The sequence below is a fragment of the Bufo gargarizans genome, chromosome 8 (assembly GCF_014858855.1).
Source record: "Bufo gargarizans isolate SCDJY-AF-19 chromosome 8, ASM1485885v1, whole genome shotgun sequence".
Classification (NCBI taxonomy): domain Eukaryota; kingdom Metazoa; phylum Chordata; class Amphibia; order Anura; family Bufonidae; genus Bufo; species Bufo gargarizans.
In genome coordinates, this window is record NC_058087.1 from 41862636 (window position 1) to 41885034 (window position 22399).

The 22399-nt window shown below is 41.8% G+C and overlaps 1 protein-coding gene across 1 annotated transcript in view; it reads right to left on the reverse strand.

Moving 5' to 3' along the window:
* Positions 1-22399, reverse strand: part of CCDC141 (coiled-coil domain containing 141) — a 175119-nt gene that overhangs the window by 129637 nt on the left and 23083 nt on the right. The window contains exon 2 of the mRNA XM_044304919.1: positions 19695-19817. Within this exon, the coding sequence (XP_044160854.1) occupies positions 19695-19817 (123 nt within the window). The remainder of the gene's footprint in view (positions 1-19694; positions 19818-22399) is intronic.

Below are 22399 nucleotides of genomic sequence, written 5' to 3' on the forward strand. Positions count from 1 at the left end.
GGAGACCTCTTTTAGCATCTTGCGGTCTGCTCTTGGGGTGAACTTGCTGGGGCGACCAGTCCTGGGCATGTTGGCAGTTGTTTTGAAAGCCCTCCACTTGTAGACTATCTTCCGGACAGTGGAATGGTTGATTTCAAAATCTTTTGAGATCTTTTTAAATCCCTTCCCAGACTCATAGGCTGCTACAATCTTTTTTCTGAAGTCCTCTGACAGCTCTTTTGCTCTCACCATGGTGCTCACTCTCACTTCAACAGTCAGGAGCACACCAAACTAAATGTCTGAGGTTTAAATAGGGCAAGCCTCATTCAACATGCAGAGTAACGATCTACTAATTATGTGCACCTGGTGTGATATACCTGTGTGAGATCTGAGCCAATTTAAGAGGGAATACATGTGAGGGTGTCCTATCTTTTTCCTCAGTTAGAATAGGCATTTTTGTAGAATGACATTTACAGAAGATCTTGAAAAGACTTTTCTTCAGTTTTCTTTGTTTAGTTGGATTACTTTAATCTCTCTGTATTGTTGAAACGGAGATGAAATAACCTTTTATTAAAAATGTTACAAAAAACCACATGCTTTCAAAGGGTGTCCTAATTTTTTCACATGACTGTATAATGTAATTTGGGACTTAAAGGAGTCTACATTTTTCAAACTAGCACCTGGATCTGAATACTTTCGCAATTGCATGTAATTAAAAATATCCAGTGAGCTATTCAATAAAATGTATCTGTATAGCGCCACCTGCTTTTTCTTATTTTTTGGGCCTTCTCACTGAGCTGGTCGAACATGCTCAGTTTAAATCTTTAACTGCCACCAGTCATATGTTCTGTTAGAAGCTGTGACAGTTACAGGGAGAGAGCCGCAGCAGAAAGGACCCCCCGAGCTGGCTGAAGATAATCTAGTAGAGCAGTTGGAGCAGTGAATGTGGACCCATGAGGCACAGGGCTGTTCTAGCTTTGTTAGAAAGATATTGTCATCTACTATACAGTATGTCTGATTTTCATTTTTTTACATCAATTCCGGCATCACCCTTTAAAAAAAATATATACTTCCATGGCAAGGATGTCATGTCCTGAAAGAAGCCGACTATCAGGCTAAACTTTAGTTTATCGGGAGAGTTTTAAGGTGCCATGTGGATTTGAAAATATGATTACATGCAATTTTATATCTGTGAACATAAATAATATTTTTGGACCTTTTATGTGGTTGGAGTTTGTTTTGCTAAAAATTAGGCATGTGATATTGATATATTTGGACTTGGAGACATTTTGCCCGAACCAATGTTTGACATTTTATTCCTGGGAGGAGTGCAGTAGTTGAGCTGGCCCTATTGGCTAGGTTCACAGTCTGTTGCGCAGTGCTTCATATACAGGATGTTAAGCCTTGAATGCAAAGGAATAAAATATAGTTCCTATAGACAGGTATGAGGCTTCTAGAACACTAATGAAAACGATCACCAGAAGCTTCCTGGCTTTGCAACAAGAATAATCATCCCTCAGAGATACACATTCTCTGTTCATCATTGTCTAACCCTGGGGACATACATCTACTCCCACTGTCCCTTTTGGCCACTTTTATGAGGTTCTCTAGCAGCCTCATACCTGACAATTCTGTTCTGGTTATGGTATAATGTGGAGAGATCCACTACATGCTATACAGTGGTGCTTGAAAGTTTGTGAACCCTTCAGAATTCTTTCGATTTCTGCACAAATCTGACCTAAAACTATATCAGATTTTTACACAAGCCCTAAAAGTAGATAAAGATAACGAAATCCAACAAATGAGTCAAAAATATAATTGTTTTAATTTATTTAAGAAAATGATCCAATATCACATGTCTGTGAGTGGCAAAAGTATGTGACCCTTTCCTTTCAGTATCCGGTGTGACCCTCTTGTGAAACAATAACTGCAACTAAACGTTTCTGGTAACTCTTGATTAGCCCTGCACATCTGCTTGGAGGAATTTTAGCTTTAACTCTGTTTTGTTGGTGGGTTTCCTCCCATGAACTGTTTGCCTCAGGTCCTTCAACAACATTTCTGTTGGATGAAGGACAGGACTTTGACTTGGCCATTCCAATACTTCAACTGTATTCTTCTTTGTCTTTAGCAAACCTGCAGATGGGCAGCAACCATTTTCTTTTTTAAGGGTAGCTGCTTTCTCCTTGCTATGCTGCCTTGTACACCTTTGTTGTTCAGTGTCCTCCTGATGGTGGACTCATGAACATTAACATTAGCTAATATGACAAAGGACTTTAGTTGCTTAGAGGTTACCATGGGTTCCTTTGTGGCCTGATGAGCATCAATGACTCTTCTTATGAGGTCCTCAGAAATCTCCTTTGTTTGTGCCATGATACACTTTTGCAAATGTGTTTTGAAGATCAGACTTTGATAGATTCCTGTTCTTTAAAGGGGTAATCCAGCATTTTGATATTGATGGCCTATATTCAAAATAAGTCATTAATATCAGATCGGAGGCGATCTGACCCTGGCACCCCCACCAATCCACTGCTTAAAGAGAGGCTGCCACTCTTACCAGAGCTCATGTGAATGTTTCAGCCTCCTCACAGCTTACCAAGCAGCGTGCTGTCCATTGGATTGTTGCTGTGCTTAGTATGGCAGCTTGGGCCCATGGCCTCACAGAGCACTGCAGCCTCTTAAAACAGCTGAATGTCGGGGGTGCCAGACCTCAAACCCTGAAGATAGGTCATCAATATCAAAAACCCCAGATAATCCCTTTAAATAGAACAGGTTGCCCACTCACACCTTATTATCATCCTATTGATTAAAAACATGTCTGGACTAATTTTACCTTCAGATTATCTGCTAATTCTAAAGGTTCACATACATACTTTTGCTATTTACAGACATGAGCAATCAATACATGACCATGTCTAATATTTGATTTGGCTATCTTTATTTACTTTTAGGACCTGTGTGAAAATCTTATGTAGTTTTAGGTCAAATTTATGCAGAAATGTATAGATGGTCACAACAAGGACTAAAACACTGATCCTGAGGTCTGAGCTGCGGTACCAGGCATACCACAAGTCACTTTGCATGGTTAAACAAGTGGCCATTATTCTGCTGACCAGTGGAATCGAAGGAGTCTGATCACCATTAAAGTTATACAAAAAAATAAAAAAATAAATTCATTTATTTCCCATAAATCCTAGTTAGAATATCTAATTAACTTATTAGATATTGATTGCTGAAATTGCTCTGCTAGATTTATTTCAGCTAGCAGTTTAGGAGCGTGCACTTCCTCAGAAACGTGTCTTACTTGTTGCAGCTAGTGCCAGTTGAAGTATAGAACTGTAAAACAAAACATGCAATGCAACAGCTCTCTGCAAACCAAATAAAGTACAAAAATGCATAATAATTGCTAGTGCTATACTTATAAATTAGAGATGCTTGGCAAATCAATTTGTACAAAATCCTTTGAGCCCGTCTGCCACACGTCAAGGCGATCTCTGTAAGACGGGTTCCTAACACTAAATTCTACCTGTTATGTGCCATGACGGCTACCATACAATTCAGGGAGTGCAGGTTCCACATGCATGCTGGGCCTGCTTTAATTTCTGTCATCTTTGGTGCCAAAGTGACCTCCATTATATCCAAGGAATGCAGGTACCAACATGCATGCCGAGCCCACTCCACACCACTCCTGGTGCCAAATGTGTTAGGAACCCGTCTTACAGAGATCGCCTTTACGTGCGTCAGACAGGCTCAAATAATTTTGTACTAGCAATTATTATGCATTTTTGTACTTTATTTGGTTTGCAGAGAGCTTCTGCATCGTATGTTTTGTTTTACAGTGTTGTTTTCAGCCATAGCAACGTGCACCTGTGCATTGGGATGTGCTGACTGACCCCCTTTTTCTTTGCAGTTTGTACTGGAGGTGTGGCTGACACTTCAGTCATGCACTCCTGACCAGCCTGTCTGCCCCATAGGCTGATTTTAATCAGTGTGAGTATATAGCTTAGCCTGCTCTCCCTTATTCACTGGAAGCCATTTGGCACCAGGAGAGGTATATGGTGGACTCTCATTGCATTCTTAGGTGGCCATTTGGCACCAGGAGTGGTGTGGAGTGGGCTCAGCATGCATGTTGGTACCTGCATTCCTTGGATATAGTAGAGGCCACTTTGGCACCAAAGATGACAGAAATTAAAGCAGGCCCAGCATGCATGTGGAACCTGCACTCCCTGAATTGTATGATAGCCGTCATGGCACATAACAGGTAGAATTTAGTGTTAGGAATAGCAACCCGTCTTACAGAGATCGCCTTGACGTGCGGCAGACGGGCTCAAATAAATTTTGTACAAAATGATTTGCCAAGCATCTCTAATTAGCATTAGCAATTATAATGCATTTTTGTACTTTATTTGGTTTACAGAGAGCTGTTGCATTGCATGTTTTGTTTTACAATGTTGTTTTCAGCCATAGCAACGTGCCCCTGCACATTGGGATGTGTTGACTGACCCCCTTTTTTTTGAAGAACTGAGCATGTTCTTCCATCTCAGTGAGCAGGACAAAAAAAATCAAAAAAGAGCCACCAGCAGGTGGCGCTATACAGATAGATTTCATTGAATAACTTAGCAGCTATAATACAGTCGTGGCCAAAAGTTTTGAGAATTACATAAATATTGAAAATTGGAATAGTTGCTGCTTAAGTTTTTATAATAGCAATTTGCATATACTCCAGAATATTATGAAGAGTGATCAGATGAATTGCATAGTCCTTCTTTGCCATGAAAATTAACTTAATCCCCAAAAAATCTTTCCACTGCATTTCATTGCTGTCATTAAAGGACCTGCTGAGATCATTTCAGTAATCGTCTTGTTAACTCAGGTGAGAATGTTGACGAGCACAAGGCTGGAGATCATTATGTCAGGCTGATTGGGTTAAAATGGCAGACTTGACCTGTTAAAAGGAGGGTGATGCGTGAAATCATTGTTCTTCTATTGTTAACCATGGTGACCTGCAAAGAAACGCGTGCAGCCATCATTGTGTTGTATAAAAATGGCTTCACAGGCAAGGATATTGTGGCTACTAAGATTGCACCTCAATCAACAATTTATAGGATCATCAAGAACTTCAAGGAAAGAGGTTCAATTCTTGTTAAGAAGGCTTCAGGGCGTCCAAGAAAGTCCAGCAAGTGCCAGGATCGTCTCCTAAAGAGGATTCAGCTGCGGGATCGGAGTGCCACCAGTGCAGAGCTTGCTCAGGAATGGCAGCAGGCAGGTGTGAGCGCATCTGCATGCACAGTGAGGCGAAGACTTTTGGAAGATGGCCTGGTGTCAAGAAGGGCAGCAAAGAAACCACTTATCTCCAAAAAAAACATCAGGGACAGATTGATCTTCTGCAGAAAATATGGTGAATGGACTGCTGAGGACTGGGGCAAAGTCAAATTCTACGATGAAGCCTCTTTCCGATTGTTTGGGGCATCAGGAAAAAGGCCTGTCCAGAGAAGAAAAGGTGAGCGCTACCATCAGTCCTGAGTCATGCAAACAGTAAAGCATCCTGAGACCATTCATGTGTGGGGTTGCTTCTCATCCAAGGGAGTGGGCTCACTCACAATTTAGCCCAAAAACACAGCCATGAATAAAAAATGGTACCAAAACACCCTCCAACAGCAACTTCTTCCAACAATCCAACAACAGTTTGGTGAAGTACAATGCATTTTCCAGCACGATGGAGCACCGTGCCATAAGGCAAAAGTGATAACTAAGTGGCTCGGGGACCAAAACGTTGACATTTTGGGTCCATGGCCTGGAAACTCACCAGATCTTAATCCCATTGAGAACTTGTGGTCAATCCTCAAGAGGCGGGTGGACAAACAAAAACCCACTAATTGTGACAAACTCCAAGAAGTGATTATGAAAGAATGGGTTGTTATCAGTCAGGAATTGGTCCAGAAGTTGATTGAGAGCATGTCCAGTCGAGGTCCTGAAAAAGAAGGGCCAACACTGCAAATACTGACTCTTTGCATAAATGTCATGTAATTGTCGATAAAAGCCTTTGAAACCTATGAAGTGCGTGTAATTATATTTCACTACATCACAGAAACAACTGAAACAAAGATCTAAAAGCAGTTTTGCAGCAAACTTTGTGAAAACTAATATTTGTGTCATTCTCAAAACTTTTGGCCACGACCGTACATTTTTAATTACATGCAATTACAAAAGTATCCAGATCCAGGTGCTGGTTTCAAAATTGTAGAATATAATTTATGGGACAACCCCTTTAAATTCCCTTTCTTGTGACCAGTGTCCCAGATCCTGCTTTTTATTTATTGGCTTTTGCATTGGGATTCTGACGAGGATCCGAGACCATGAGGAAGCAGTTCTCACAAAATCCCCAATTCCTTATTATCTATAGACAGGCAGATGATACAGCCTTCACGTGTTCATAAAGTTGGCAGCTCCTTTTCCACTATGTCAAAAAGCATCAATTCTAAGCGGATATGTTTCCTTAAAATATAACATTTCCCAAAACAGACTGTCAGCCCTGCACTATGTCACTCCACATCAATATGAATGAAACACTCTTACTTCCTGAAATGCAGTTTTTGGCTCCACTTTCTTCCAGCTGGAGACTGGTGCTGTCATTGATGAGCAGTTTTACCATTTTTAGCATCTCTTTTTATTTCATATGAATTTATTATTTATTGTCGTCGTGTAGCCTTAGCCTAAAGATGACCTACAGCAGTGAAGAAAAATGGCTGGGTTGTTAAGGAAACCTGGAGTAAAACTGTGTGTATGTAGAGACTAAAGGCCTGCGAGCTTCTATTGGTTGATAAGGGACATGTGACCGTGTGTATGGCAGTTGGGATATGAAGAGAAATCGATGGTTGCGTTTTTGAGTGATCATGGAAAATACACACACATACACACACACACACATACATACATCCTTCTTTATATATATATATATATATATATATATATAGATTTACTTATTCCTACATTAGAATCACCAAATATTCAAACACACACATATAATGTAGAGTCATTATTGATGCAATTTAATACAATCCTTAATGAAAAACATAAAGGTAACGTAGATAGTTATAAAGGCATGGATATCACATACAGACGGCGGACCTGGAGAGGACACCAAACCCCGACGTGCGTTTCGCTGACGCTTCACCTTGGGAGCCCCCCAAGATGAAGCGTCAGCGAAAACGCGCGTCGGGTTTTGGTGTCCTCTCCAGGTCCGCGGTCTGTATGTGATATCCATGCTATTATAACTATCTACATTACCTTTATGGGATTGTACTACACATGTAATAACCTTTTGCCCAATTGGGATATATCATTGTGACTTGGTTTCTTGTAATAGTTTGGGTTGCCTTCTTTTATTGTATTTTTCAATACCATGGGCAGTATTAGTGTGGAGTATGTTCAGTGTGGTATATGACTGATTATTGTAACCACTGCATATTGATTATATTATACACCCATGTGAGATATAGTTAACATATGACCAGGTGTATCTATGGGGAGAAGGGAGAATACTTTTGTCATGGCGCTTCATGTATTGCTGCAAAAAATAAAATAAAAATTCATCATGGTTTTTCATTGAGTATTGTATTAAATTGCATCAATAAATTATGACTTTACATTATATGTGTGTGTTTGAATATTTGGTGATTCTAGGTACGGTGTTGCACATATTGTACCAATTGTGGCTCTTTTATATTGGAGGGTCTTATTCCTACATCAGCCATAAACTAAGATATGTAATCCAATACCAATAAGATAGAAGCCTTTATCATTCCAGTGCCAGCGTGCCAACCAATACCATCCGGTCTGCACCCCTTAGGGGGGGCCAGATCTTAATGATGACCTCATCCTCATCTTTTGCTGGCTTTACTTCTTCCAAATAATTGGTCAAAGTCTCCATGTCCTAGAAATGTCAGCAAGATGCAGAGACAGGAGGAGCTGGATGTTCCTGATTACATATTATTAACATAGTAACATAGTTTATAAGGCTGAAAAAAGACATTTGTCCATCCAATTTCAGCATGTTATCCAGCAAGTTGAACCAGAGGAAGGCAAAAAAAAAACAAAAAAACGGTGAGGTAAAAGCCAATTTCCTCATTTTAGGGTAAAAAAAATATTTCCTGACTCCAATCAGGCAATCAGAATAACTCCCTGGATTAACAACCCCTCTCTAGTAGCTATAGCCTGTAATATTATTACACTCTAGAAATACATCCAGGCCCCTCTTGAACTCTCTTAGTGTACTCACCCTCACCACCTCCTCAGGCATAGAGTCCCATAGTCTCACTGCTCTTACCGTAAAGAATCCTCTTCTATGTTTGTGTACAAACCTCCTTTCCTCCAGATGCAGAGGATGTCTCCTCGTCACAGTCACAGTCCTGGGGATAAATAGACGATGGGAGAGATCTCTGTACTGACCCCTGATATACAAACCGGATTCCAAAAAAGCTGGGACACTAAACAAATTGTGAATAAAAACTGAATGCAATGATGTGGAGATGGCAAATGTCAATATTTTATTTGTAATAGAACGTAGATGACAGATCAAACGTTTAATCCGAGTAAATGTATCATTTTAAAAGGAAAAATACGTTGATTCAAATTTTCACGGTGTCAACAAATCCCCAAAAAGTTGGGACAAGTAGCAATAAGAGGCTGGAAAAAGTAAATTTGAGCATAACTAAGAGCTGGAAGACCAATTAACACTAATTAGGTCAATTGGCAACATGATTGGGTATAAAAAGAGCTTCTCAGAGTGGCAGTGTCTCTCAGAAGCCAAGATGGGTAGAGGATCACCAATTCCCACAATGTTGCGCAGAAAGATAGTGGAGCAATATCAGAAAGGTGTTACCCAGCGAAAAATTGCAAAGACTTTGCATCTATCATCATCAACTGTGCATAACATCATCCGAATATTCAGAGAATCTGGAACAATCTCTGTGCGTAAGGGTCAAGGCCGTACAACCATACTGGATGTCCGTGATCTCCGGGCCCTTAAACGACACTGCACCACAAACAGGAATGCTACTGAAAAGGAAATCACAGAATGGGCTCAGGAATACTTCCAGAAACCATTGTCAGTAAACACAATCCACCGTGCCATCCGCTGTTGCCAGCTGAAACTCTACAGTGCAAAGAAGAAGCTATTTCTAAGCAAGATCCACAAGCTCAGGCGTTTTCACTGGGCCAGGGATCATTTAAAATGGAGTGTGGCAAAATGGAAGACTGTTCTGTGGTCAGACGAGTCACGATTCGAAGTTCTTTTTGGAAATCTGGGACGCCATGTCATCCGGACCAAAGAGGACAAGGACAACCCAAGTTGTTATCAACACTCAGTTCAGAAGCCTGCATCTCTGATGGTATGGGGTTGCATGAGTGCGTGTGGCATGGGCAGCTTGCATGTCTGGAAAGGCGCCATCAATGCAGAAAAATATATTCAGGTTCTAGAACAACATATGCTCCCATCCAGACATCATCTCTTTCAGGGAAGACCCTGCATTTTTCAACAAGATAATGCCAGACCACATTCTGCATCAATCACAACATCATGGCTGCGTAGGAGAAGGATCCGGGTACTGAAATGGCCAGTCTGCAGTCCAGATCTTTCACCTATAGAGAACATTTGGAGCATCATAAAGAGGAAGGTGCAACAAAGAAGGCCCAAGACGATTGAACAGTTAGAGGCCTGTATTAGACAAGAATGGGAGAGCATTCCTATTTCTAAACTTGAGAAACTGGTCTCCTCGGTCACAAGACAACTGTTGAGTGTTGTAAGAAGAAGGGGAGATGCCACACAGTGGTGAAAATGGCCTTGTCCCAACTTTTTGGGGATTTGTTGACACCATGAAATTCTGATTCAACATATTTTTCCCTTAAAATGGTACATTTTCTCAGTTTAAACTTTTGTTCCGTGATTTATGTTCTATTCTAAATAAAAAATTAGAAGTTGGCACCTCCACATCATTGCATTCAGTTTTTATTCACGATTTGTATAGTGTCCCAACTTTTTTGGAATCCGGTTTGTATTTATACATAGTTATTAGATCTCCCCTCAGTTGTCTTTTTTCTAAAGTGAATAACTCTAATTTTGATAATCTTTCAGGGTACTGTAGTCAACCCATTCCAGTTTAGTTGCTCTCCTCTGAACCCTCTCCAGCTCTGCTATGTCTGCCTTGTTCACAGGAGCCCAGAACTGTATACAGTACTCCATGTGTGGTCTGACTAGTGATTTGTAGTGGCAGGACTATGTTCTCATTAGTGATGAGCGGGAGGTGCCATATTCTATTTCGCGATATTTAGCGAATATTCGATTTAATATTTGTCTTATATTCATCGAAATCGAATAGTCGTCATTATTCTATTTATCGCGAATAATATGCGATTTAATTTTTTGCGTATTGCAATTTTAACTGTCTAAGGCAACGTTACTATTGGTTGGCTAATGGCTATGTATTTTACGAATATTCGCTATATCGCTATATGACGAATATTCTAAAAAACGAAGTTATAGCAATATAGCGAATATTTGTAAAATACACATATAGACTGTAATTTAGCTAATATAATGCTATAAAAAAAATTAGTCTCATTTTTTTTTCTCTTCTGAACATGAGATTTGGAAATAATTTACACTATTAAAAAAAAATACTATAGCACTATTTTAGCTAAATTGCAGTCTATATGTGTATTTTACGAATATTCGCTATATTGCTATATATTCTTGTTTTAGAATATGAAGAATATTTAAAAAACAAAAGCTATAGCAATATAGCCAATATATTCGTTATTTAGAATATTCGTCTTTTTTTTCCATATGAAAACATGATTCCTTCTTGTTTAACTTGCTTGTGGGCCAATGACTCATTGGCCCACAAGAAAGAAGCAGGGAGGAATCATGTTTTCAGATGTTAAAAAATTACGAATATTCGACATAGCGAATATATAGCACTATATTCAAAATATTTGCGAATAAGCGAAGTTGCGATATTCGCTATTCGAATATTCACGCTCAACACTAGTTCTCATCACGGGCATCTATGCCCCTTTTGATGCAACCCATTATCTTATTGGCCTTGGCAGCAGATGCCTGATACTGGTTTCTACAGCTTAGTTTGCGGTTCACTTAAATTCCTAGGTCCTTTTCCATGTCAGTGTTACCCAGTGTTTTACCATTTAGTATGTACTGGTGACTTGCATTATTCCTTCCCATGTGCATAACCTTACATTTGTCAGTGTTAAACCTCATCTGCCACTTATCTGCCCAAGCCTCCAATCTATCCAGATCCCTCTGTAGCAGTATACTGTTCTCTTCCGTGTTAATTACTTTACACAGTTTGGTGTCATCTGCAAAAATTTATATTTTACTGTGCAAGCCTTCTACAAGATCATTAAGAAATATATTGAAGAAAATAGGGCCCAATACTGACCCCTGTAGTACCCCACTAGTGACAGTGACCCAATCTGAGTGTGTGCCATTAATAACCACCCTCTGTTTTCTATTACTGAGCCAGCTACTTACCCACATACAGACATTTTTTCCCAGTCCAAATATTCTCATTTGATATACTAACATTTTATGTGGTACAGTGTCAAATGCTTTGGAGAAGTTCAGATATACGACATCCATTGATTCGCCGCGGTCAAGTCTAGAACTTACCTCCTCATAGAAACTGATTAAATTAGTTTGACATGATGACCGATCCCTCATGAAGCCATGCCGATATGGCGTTATTTGCTTATTTTCATTGAGGTACTCCAAGATAGCATCTCTTAGAAAACCTTCAAGCAGTTTACCCACGACAGATGTTAAACTTACTGGCTTATAGTTTCCAGTCTCTGTTTTTGGACCCTTTTTGAATATTCGCACCACATTTGCTATACGCTAATCCTGTGGAACACTCCCTGTCGGTATAGAGTCCTTAAATATCAGAAATAAGGGTCTGGCTATGACATTACTTAATTTTCTTAGAATATGGGGGTGTATGCCATCTGGTTCTGGTGATTTGTCTTTTTAAGACGCCGCTGTTCTTCTTCCAGGGTCAGACAGGGCACTTTTAATTTTACTTTTACATCCTGCATTTCATCTAACAGTTTATTTTCCTCAGTGAATACAGTGGAGAAAAGATTTAATAGCTTTGTTTTCTCCTCATTGCTCTCTGCAACTCCCCCCTCATTACTCTGTAAAGGGCTGACACCTTCAGATTTATACTTTTTACCATTTATATAATTGAAGAACATTTTAGGGTTAGTTTTACTCTCTTTGCCAATTAATCTCAAGGTCTCTAGTTTGGCTGCTTTTATTTGTCTTTTACATATTTCATTTTTTTTATATAGTTTTTCAGTGCTTTCTCGCTCCTCTCCTGTTTTAGTGATTTAAATGCTTTCTTTTTGTCATTTATTGCTTTCTTTACAATTCTATTTATCCACATTGTTTTTTTCTTGTTCCTTAACCTTTTATTCCCATATGGTATGTACCGCTCACAATTAGATTTTAGGATGCTTTTAAAAATATCCCATTTTGTGGCTGTATTTTTATTTTTGAGGACTTTGTCCAGTTAGTTAGGCCTATGTTAGGTGGCTAAATTTTGCTTTTTAATAGATTTTTATTGTGATTGATATTATATGATGTGGAAAAGGAGGAAAAGCAGATGGCAGAAGGGCTCCCACCTGTAGGGCAGAAGAGTGCTGAGGTTGGAGAAGTGGGTACAGGCCCTGTTTAAAGGTGCATTAAAGGTGCCACACAGCCATTGATAATGAAGACTGATTATATAGTGTGGTCTTCATTATTACATGAAAGGCAGCACGGCCACTCCATGTGGCCCTACCCTAAGGCAGAGTGGCCTGAATATACCTAATTTATAGGGATTTGTGACAAATCTTCTAGTCCTGTGCAATGATGTATCACACTGGATAGAGCAATGATGTGCTGTGTATAATGATGTTACTTACTGCTGTCCCTGGTGACTGGCTGCAGCGGTCATATGTCCTGTACAACATATCATCATAGAATCTAAAAGATAAGTATATTACACTTTTCCACATATTGAACTCTGTGACAAGTATTTTAAGACATTGGAGAACCCCTTTTTAGAAGTTTTCTTGCAGAAACTTCCTAATATACAATACCCTGTGTGAGAAGCAGGGCAGGAAAGAGAACAGGTTTTCACTGACTGCTTGTCATGGGAAACCACTCTTTTGTCCACATCTTCTTAAACTTTATATTAGTCTACAGAATAATAGACAGCGGTGGAGTGGATGTGAAAATTCAAGTCTCGCTGGTCTTATAATTAATCTTCATAATGTCACCAAGCCTTTGGAATTCAGTGCTGGATAAAAATAACAGAGTAAGAACAAATATTTTGTAGGACGTAGCTCACAATAAAAAGATCATAGCTGGTAAGAACTAAGCACTGTCTTCCCTTGGAAGTGGCTTGGGCTTCACTTTTCTGATATTGTTCATGGACAGGTAAATACTGCATGTGTAGAACTGGGGCACAGCTCCCAGGAGCACCATAAATCAATGGTGAACATAATCTATAAATGCATGTGTTTAAGGTCACATTATTATGACCACCAGCTAATATCCAGAGTAACCATTGTGTGCAGCATGGACAACAGCTAGATGGGCTCGGAGTGACTCAATAAAGTCCTGGTAGGTTGTCAGAGGTATCTCGAGTCATGCTGACTGCAGAGCACCCCACAACTTCTGGAGGGAGCATGGGGAGGATCCATAGAGCGAACACCTGTCACGGAAGGTGTACAGAAACTAGAAGACACAAAATGAAGATCCGACTGACTGGATCCAAAGCTAAGGAACCAAAGGGTAAGCCCTGTAACAGACCTGGCTCTCTCCCTTACTGGTCAGCCTATGCAACAATCTCTATGGTAGATGATTGCAAATCCTCGTTCCTCGACTGTATGACACCTGAACACCCTATAATAGTAAGGGGACACGACCACCGGCTTCCTACACTTAATACGGAGGGAGTCAGGGTCACCTAGGATCCAGCAAACAGGAAAACACAAATGAATGAACAAACTTATCTGTAGAAGACTCAGTAGTAGCATCCAGCATGCACACACTCCAGGAAGTTGTATAAACCGCAAAGTGATGCAGTATGGGAAGGGATTTAAAGGGATGCAATCAGTGCAACTACATGACAGCTGAGAGAGGCTAACGAGATGAGGAAACGAAAGCAAAACAAAAGAAACCTCAAGTAGGAGATTCTGAAGAACGTCTGTCAGAGCTTTTCAGATGTCTGGTGGTGACAACACCATGATCAAGGTGGACCCACAGGTACTCAATTGGGTTCAAATCTGGGGGAATAGTGGTCCAGGGTAGTACTTGGAAGATTTGGTCATGCTCTTCCAACCAATGTTGGACATTTCTAGAAGTGTGACATGCAGCATTGTCTTGCTGGAAGTTCCCATCAGCATGTATGGGTGTATGTGATCTGCAAGAATGGATTCCCAAATCGGTTGAGAGTGTCTTCCACATGGAGGAGTGGGCCGAGAAAATGCCTCGAAAATATTCCCCAGACCATAACACTGCCACCACCAGCTTGTGTTCTTCCAGCAATGGGAGTTTGTTCTCTGATGTTTCTCGTCTGACATGCCAATGTCCAACTGTTCGATGAAGCATAAAATGTGACCTTTTGTTGATCAGCAGAGGTCCAATTCTGATACTATCCCAATAATTAATGTCTTTTCTGCCAGTGACATCCGTCTTCTTTGGAGCCCCTAGTTCATTTTGGCAGAGAGCTGCTCTACTGTAGTGTGTTGGGCCGCCCTCGCACACCTTAGTAGCTGACATTCACCTCTCACATCAGTGGCAGGTGGTACTCCAAACTTTCCACATCACTTATTGGTAATGGTGCCATTTGTCCACTCACAATACACTTTCACCACAGCAGCATGGGAACAGTTCACAAGCTGCGCAGTTTCAGAACTACTGCCACTCTTGGCCCGAAAGACAGTAATCATCCCTTTTTGCAGCTCTGATAAATCACTCCTTTTACCCATGACAGCCTAGCACACACCTTATATACCCACCAAGCCAGCTCACCACACGTGTGACTTCCTTCACGCCAAAAGTAGGAAGGGTTCATAATAATGTGACTCAGCTGTGTATATGACCATGATGGATGCATGATGAAGAGTCATTCTAGCGGTGGTCAGTAAGAATAACATTAGTGAGAGCATTATCTACAGCTAGCTCAAGATTGTATATTATATAAAAGCACACACATCTATAGAAAACCTATTCATACCAATACAGAGGAGCTGCACTTGTGGCCACTTCTCCAAATTCTGAAAAATGAACCTGCTTTTACTCAAAGGGGTTGTCTCATCAAGACAACCCCGTTTTAAAGAAGTCATCTGGCTTTTAGTCTGTCTTCTGAAAAACCTACCAATCTTCCAATATCACTGGGGAACGTAGCACGTGGCTGAACATTTCCTATGAAGAAGCTTGGTTTCTGCAGCGATCTTGTAAGACAGCACCAGCTTTCCTGCAGAAATACACCTGAAATCCTTGGTTTACCAATCACCAGCTGATACAAGTAAGGAATGCCTGCAGTCCTACCATAGCATGGCCTGTTTATGCCATTTATTAGCTTTCTTGCAACTAACTGCTATTTTAGGATATGGTACAGCAGGGATCAGCAAACTTTGGCACTTCAGCTGTTGTGAAACTACAACACCCAGCATGCACACTTTTTTTTTTATTATTTTTTTTTATTGTTTTAATACAAAATAAATAACCAAAATACATAGCTAATAATTTATAGTCCATCAGTCCGTCAAATCTGGTCTATGGACTTAATTAACAATAATTGCATAGAAATATCCATACTTGTGTAAATATTTTAAAATTCAAATGGAGGACTCTAGCTGAGGAGGATCGCAGGATCCGGAACCTGGTAAGCAGATATATGTAGCCTTCTGAATAAACAAAGGTTGCAACCCTTGTTTTAATACCGGAAATCCCCCCATCCTCCACATTCCCAGAGATCCTCATGTGCTCAAATATATCTTCACATTCTTCCCCAGTGCAATACATATAGAGCAAGCCAGACAAATAAAGTAGACCCCTCTCTCACCCCACCCACCCTCCCAACCTTGCAGGAATAAAAAAAAAAAAAAAAAATTTTTTTACACGATTTAGTTTGTAGGAAAATTGTCACGAGAATTAAATTATCATACTGTTATAGACACTTAATGGATAATTTATTTTTGGATGTTCTCTCTCCAGGGCAGAGAGCTTGGTCCTCTCTCCTTGCAGAGGTGGGTCATCCAAATTGGGATAAGATAGGGGAAAGCTTAAAGCTGGTTTCACACAATTTCAACCACATTGTTGTACAATTTAATATTTTGCACAAAATTTATGTGACACCCTTATGGCTATATAGAAGAGGACTCAGGGTCTCCTCCGAATGCCCACGTTGTGGTGACTCCGAGGCAGATCACTTACATATGTTCTGGGATTGCCCAATGGTGAGCAGGTATTGGAGTTTGGTCCAAAAAAACCTCGCGCGTAAACTTAAAATTTCTGTCCCTATGTCCCCCAAGATATGGGTCCTAGGAGACCTATCTGAAGTTAATTACCAGTTCACAAAAAGCCACCTCTTGATTAAAGTGATCTTCCTGGCTAGATTACTCATTTCTAGAGCTTGGTTCTCCTCTTCCGCCCCAGACTGTAATAACTGGTTGAATTTAGTTGAGAAAGTGAAAAGCTACGAGAAGATACTTCATAAACAAAGAGGATCCTACTTAAAGTGGAGTAACTTATGGAAAGACTGGGACACAGTTAATTAATTAACTAGAATATTTTTTTTTTTTTTTTTTTTTTTTCTTCCCAGCATGCACACTTGCTAAGCTCTTTTCACATCTCCCATGTTAGTGAATGTAGCATGCTGGGAGTTGTAGTTTGGCAACAGCTGGAGTATCAGAGGTTGCTGACCCCTGTACCTTCATTCTACATTATTTTCAGCTTTTCACCAAAAGGATGTATTATTTTCGGGGTGTAACTATAATTCGTAGAACACCATAGCAAAATAAGATGGGGCCCCCACCACCTAGTGTAAGAAAATTAAACCAGCAGCATAAATAGCAATAATTAAAGGTATAATAGCACCATATATCCGAATCCCACATTGTTATTTCCCACAAAAAGGTACAATTGGGGTCATTTATCAAACTGGTGTAAAGTAGAACTGGCCTAGTTTCCCATAGCAACCAATTAGATTCCACCTTTCATTTTCCAAAGAAGCTGTGAAAAATAAAAGGTGGAATCTGATTGGTTGCTATGGGCAACTAAGCCAGTTCTACTTTACACCAGTTTGATAAATGACGCCAAATGTTCTCAAATCTGACTGGGCCCCAGTCGCCAACCTCTGGGCCCAATAGCAAGTGCTATGGCTGCTACGGCTATAGTTCCACCCATGATTATTTTTGTCTCCTAAATCTTCATACCACGTACTACAGATCCCAGATTAGGCGACTGAAGCAGCTTAAAGGTGTTCTTAATATCTATTGTGGGGATGTGCTCGTGGTAGGCTACGGTAGCGGCGGCAGTATTGAGGCAATCATAGACAGTCTTTGTGATACACTGTGACTTTATTCACACCAACGGCATAACAGGCAATGTGCAGACCACACAGGTGCATATCCACATAGTGCATAGAACAAAAGTCCTTCCATAGAAAATAAACAGCAGGTTTGAGTCACCTTGTTTTGGACAGACCACAGCAGTTCTGCAGGCTTCTAGGCTATCTGCCTTTGTCTCCCTCAGGCCAGAACCCCTTCGGCTTGTAGCACCACAGGTCCCAGGGCTATCCTTCAATGTGTGCTGCGCCCAGACTCTCCTTCATCAGCACTCACTCTGTCTCTGGAAATCTCCAGCACAGCAAGACACACCCCACCCCCATCATCAGCAGGCTGGGTTCTTTAAAGGCCCAGCTCCACCAAAAACCTGGGCTGGCCGTCGGGAACAGGCACCCCCCCACTCTTTACCTGATCCCAGTAAGAACCGGCCCGGACACGCTGCGCCAGCAGCATTCGCCGCTGTAACCGCAATGATCCGGTTCTTACTCCACCGAGGCCAGGACCTCTGGTGGCACGTATCGTCCGTCCATTATTATTCCGGGGACTCTCCTACACTATAAAGGATATACTTACAATTAATCACATTACGAGTCTTTGTGAGCCTATACCAGTGATGGCTAACCTCCGGCACTACAGCTGTGGTGAAACTACGACTCCCAGCATGCTCCATTCATTCCTTGTCACAGCCTATGGTCGTGACTCTTTGAGCCGCATGCAGTTGCCAGCGGTTAGGTTGGTTGTGTACCGCAGGTGAGGGCGTTGAGTTTGTTGCCTCACGTGTGGTTGCCACTGGCAACGTGATGTTATTGGCAGTATAGCAGCCTGAGCTGGTTGCTAGGCGGCTTGCTGTCAAATGCATGCGGTTGCACCTGGCAACCTGTCTTTGTAGGTGTGCACTTTGTCTGTTTGGTGTGCACGGGGTTTAGTGTGTGTGCATTTCCCTTTAAGTGGCTTCCTTACCCTCTCTGGTGTTGCAAGGGTTAACTCCCTCCTAGTGTGTGTGAGTGGGTGTGGCCGCTTGGGCTATTTAGCTTCCGCTGGAGACCTGAAGCTGAGGGGTACTCAGTGAGGGCCACCCTTGTGGTCATAAAACAAATGTATGGATGTTAAGTTTACGTTTGTGTGGTGTCTATCCTTATTGCAGCTATGGTTCTGGTTTCCTGTGTGATTTGTGTTGTGTGCGGTGTCCTTTTATGTGAGTGTGGACATCAGCACTTGTGCACGGGTTCCAGTCAGTGTGTCTGTGGTAGGTAGGTGTGGAACTGGTTTCACTTACCTGCCATTTCCATATGCTGTATATGTTATCCTTTCCTTGCAGCTTGGCCAGTTGATACTCCTGTTCGTCCGTGATCTGGAGGAATGGGTCATCTTACCCTGCTCCTAGTCCAGGGATTTCCTGAGGGCTAGTAGGGACCCGAGGTTCCGGAGTATGAGCCCTCCTACCATCTGGGTCGGCTCAAACGGTTAGGAGTCAGGGTCAGAATTAGGGACGCGCTAGGAGGTGACCTGCTCCCTGATCCTGTCGTCCTGGCCTAGCAGCTTCCCTATTCCTTTAACATCGCACGGTGAGGGGTTTCCCCCACTCCTCACCGTGACATTCCTATAGAGTTCTGAGAACAGCCAAGCAATTATACATCTTGGGAGTCGTAGTTTTACCACAGCTGGAGTGCCGGAGTTTAGCCATCACTGGCCTATACCAATGTTGGTTTCGAGTTCCTTGTGCCAGCCAGAGAAACTTATTCTAAGGGCTCACCCTCCATCTCTAAAGTAATGGACATTCGTTTCCAGTGATTTTCTCTAAAGTCAGCTCCAAATGTTTCACCTCTTCTTGACTTTTTGGTCTCAACATTATTACGTCAGTCTGGACTCAGTAGAGAATCCTCTAATACTCTGGTATTCAAGTCCAACTCTGCACCAGATTACTCTGTTTACAGAACATAGGAGGTTCCTGCTTCTTTTCATCATCTACATCCACTATTCCTTAACCCAAAGACCACAGAAAAACATGACAATGTGAATATCGAGAACAAGCATTAAAGCAACTTGAACTTGGGTCAATGAATACTTCTGTCATGTCCTCTTACCTTGATTTTGTAGAGAAGTGCACTGTGGTCTTGAAGCAGTTTCTTGGCTTCATCGTGGCTTTCCCCAATCTCTAGTAAATTTGGTACAGCTTCTCCCACCTGCAACTGGACTAGTTCTCCACTCTGTAAAAATAGATCCACTTTATTTTACCATATGTAGAAACAACATATTTTATTAATGGTTAATTTTCTGTAATTTTTATGAAGTAGCTACTGTAGATTACACCAGCCATGCTATTATCTAGTCCCAGAGTCTCTAAGCTTCATTGAGATGCATAGTCTCTGCTAACGTCTCCTGTTAGGCTTTAGGTTAGGGCCCATTCACACGACCGTAAGCCGTCCATGCCTGTATTGTGGACTGTAAATGGCGTAACCTCAATATACGGGCACCAGTAGTGCAAATTCAGTATTAAGGATGAAAACCCCTTGACTTCAATGGGTCCACAATCTGCAAGATACGGAGTGGAGGCACAGACTGGAAGCCCATGGAAGCACTTGAAAGGGCTTAATTTGGATTTTAGGTCTGTGCCTCCGCACCGCAAAAGATAGGACATGTCCTATCTTTTGTTGTATATTGCGGATCACGGACCCATTTAAGTAAATGGGTCCGCGCAGCAATCCAGGTGCCTGGGGACACATGGCTTACGTATGTATGAATCAGGCCTTAAACATAATACAATCTAAAGAAGGTTTGGAGCAAAAAAGTAAAAATAAAACAAAACAGGTTTTAACGCATCATGAGGAACATCTCCACATCAAGTTATATTAAATTAGGGATATACTTTAGCATTTTATAGCTAAACACAGTATTTGATGTGGATGTTGATCTCATGGAACTGGCTGAACAATAAGATCTCTTCCCTTGTGGACAAGTTTTATGCTACAGGTTCGTTATGGATCCAATCCCCCTAAACAGCAGAATGTAATGTGCCCCAATGATGTGTCTCTGTTACACCTAATTTCTTTGCCTTTCTTCACCTTGTCACACTGTCCCCGACAAGGTCTGCCATATGTATACGATTTACACATATGCCAATTTAGGTTCATTGACTGTGCAACGGGCGGCCTCCCCCTAGGGCCCTTTTAGATGTGACCCAGACGTAGGGAATGCCGAGTGGTATAGTGCGGCCTAAAATGTCCTTTTAAAATGTGTTACGTGCTCCTACCTGGATTCGGATGGACCCCAGGCTTTGGCTCAGAAGCAAACAAATAGGGGGAATAATTAAAGGGATAAAAGAATAACTTGAGTCCAGACCTTAAGATGCAGTTAAAAAGCAGCTTTACTTGAGTAAACTTTTATCAGACATAATCTTCCAACTTTGTCTTGGTCCCAGCAGGCTTTAGCATTAAAACTCTGGCAGGCAAACTTGTTTCTGCTACATCTCTTGCTCTCTGGCTCTACTGCACAGACAAGCTGACTGTATGACTTTGCTTTTTCTTTATGCTGCACAGCACTTGATAGTCTGACTCTATGTTTGGCCAGGGAACCCTCCTCCTGGCTCCTGAGGCTTCAAGCTTTGGCCTCCATGTCCAGCAGAACTTAGGGTGCTCTGGCCCAGCACACCCTCCCTTGGCAGGGGGGAAGCTAGACTAACTCTCACTGGTCCCCACCCTTCCTGCAGGAAATGGGACTCGCCCACTCCTCCACAAAGGGGGGGCGGGGTGTTAGAATGGAATGGAAAGCTCCATTCTACCTTAGCATAGCTCTGCCGTGTTTTATGCCACCTGCTGGTGAACCAGGCACATTACACGTAAACATAACAGTTGCAAACATTAGAAATGCACAGTGTATAGGACCTGAAATAAATACACAAGATGACATATATTAGCATACACAGATAGAAGCAGGGCATAGGAGTGGTAAGGCTACACTCGGGCGGTACATTCCCCCTTACTTAAAACCAAGACACCCTTGGCTTGTGCTTAGGAGGTGCTCTAAGGGTATCCAAGGAAAAGTTAAAGTGCTGCCTGGGAATGTGGACAATTACATACATATATAGACTGACATAGCAACAGCTACCACTAGGTTCCTGCCCTTATGAGTAGGGTGTCTATTCACAGTTTGTCCTCTCGGTAATAGTCAGTGAACCAACAAGACTGCACAAAGCGCTCAAATACTCCATGACGTGGCCATAGTTGTATATGGAGCATGGCGGTGTCATGTACTGTAATCCCTCCACAATGCTATGAGACGCCCGCAAATAGAAGGGTGGCTTTATCCTGTATTCCCTTCCAAGCACCAAGGTCTATAAATAGCTTTTCACAGGGTCACCTTGATGACTAACAGGTAGCTACAAAATTTTCCTTAAAGGGAGTCTGTCAGCAGATTTACCCCTTTTTAACAGTTGCCATACCGCTGTAGCCGCAAAACAGATGATTAACACAGTACCTTTATATGCTTTGGTGGACTTTTAAATATGCCAAAAACGAACTTTGATGAGGGCTCGCAAGTGCCCAGGGCGGAGTCCACCGGGTTGGAGCCCAGGCAGCTCTGCCTCTTCGGCTCTTATCGCCGCCCAGCCTCCTCCTCTGCTCGCCTATCTGTTGTCTCTCCCCCTCAGCGAGATCCCGCGCCGACGCGATGACTTCCTTGGCCGGGGCATGCGCACTGCCATGCCCATTGCTGACACGGCATCGCAGTAGCTTATGCGCATGCCCCGACCAAGGACGTCATCGCGTCAGTCTCGCTGAGGGGGAGAGACAAC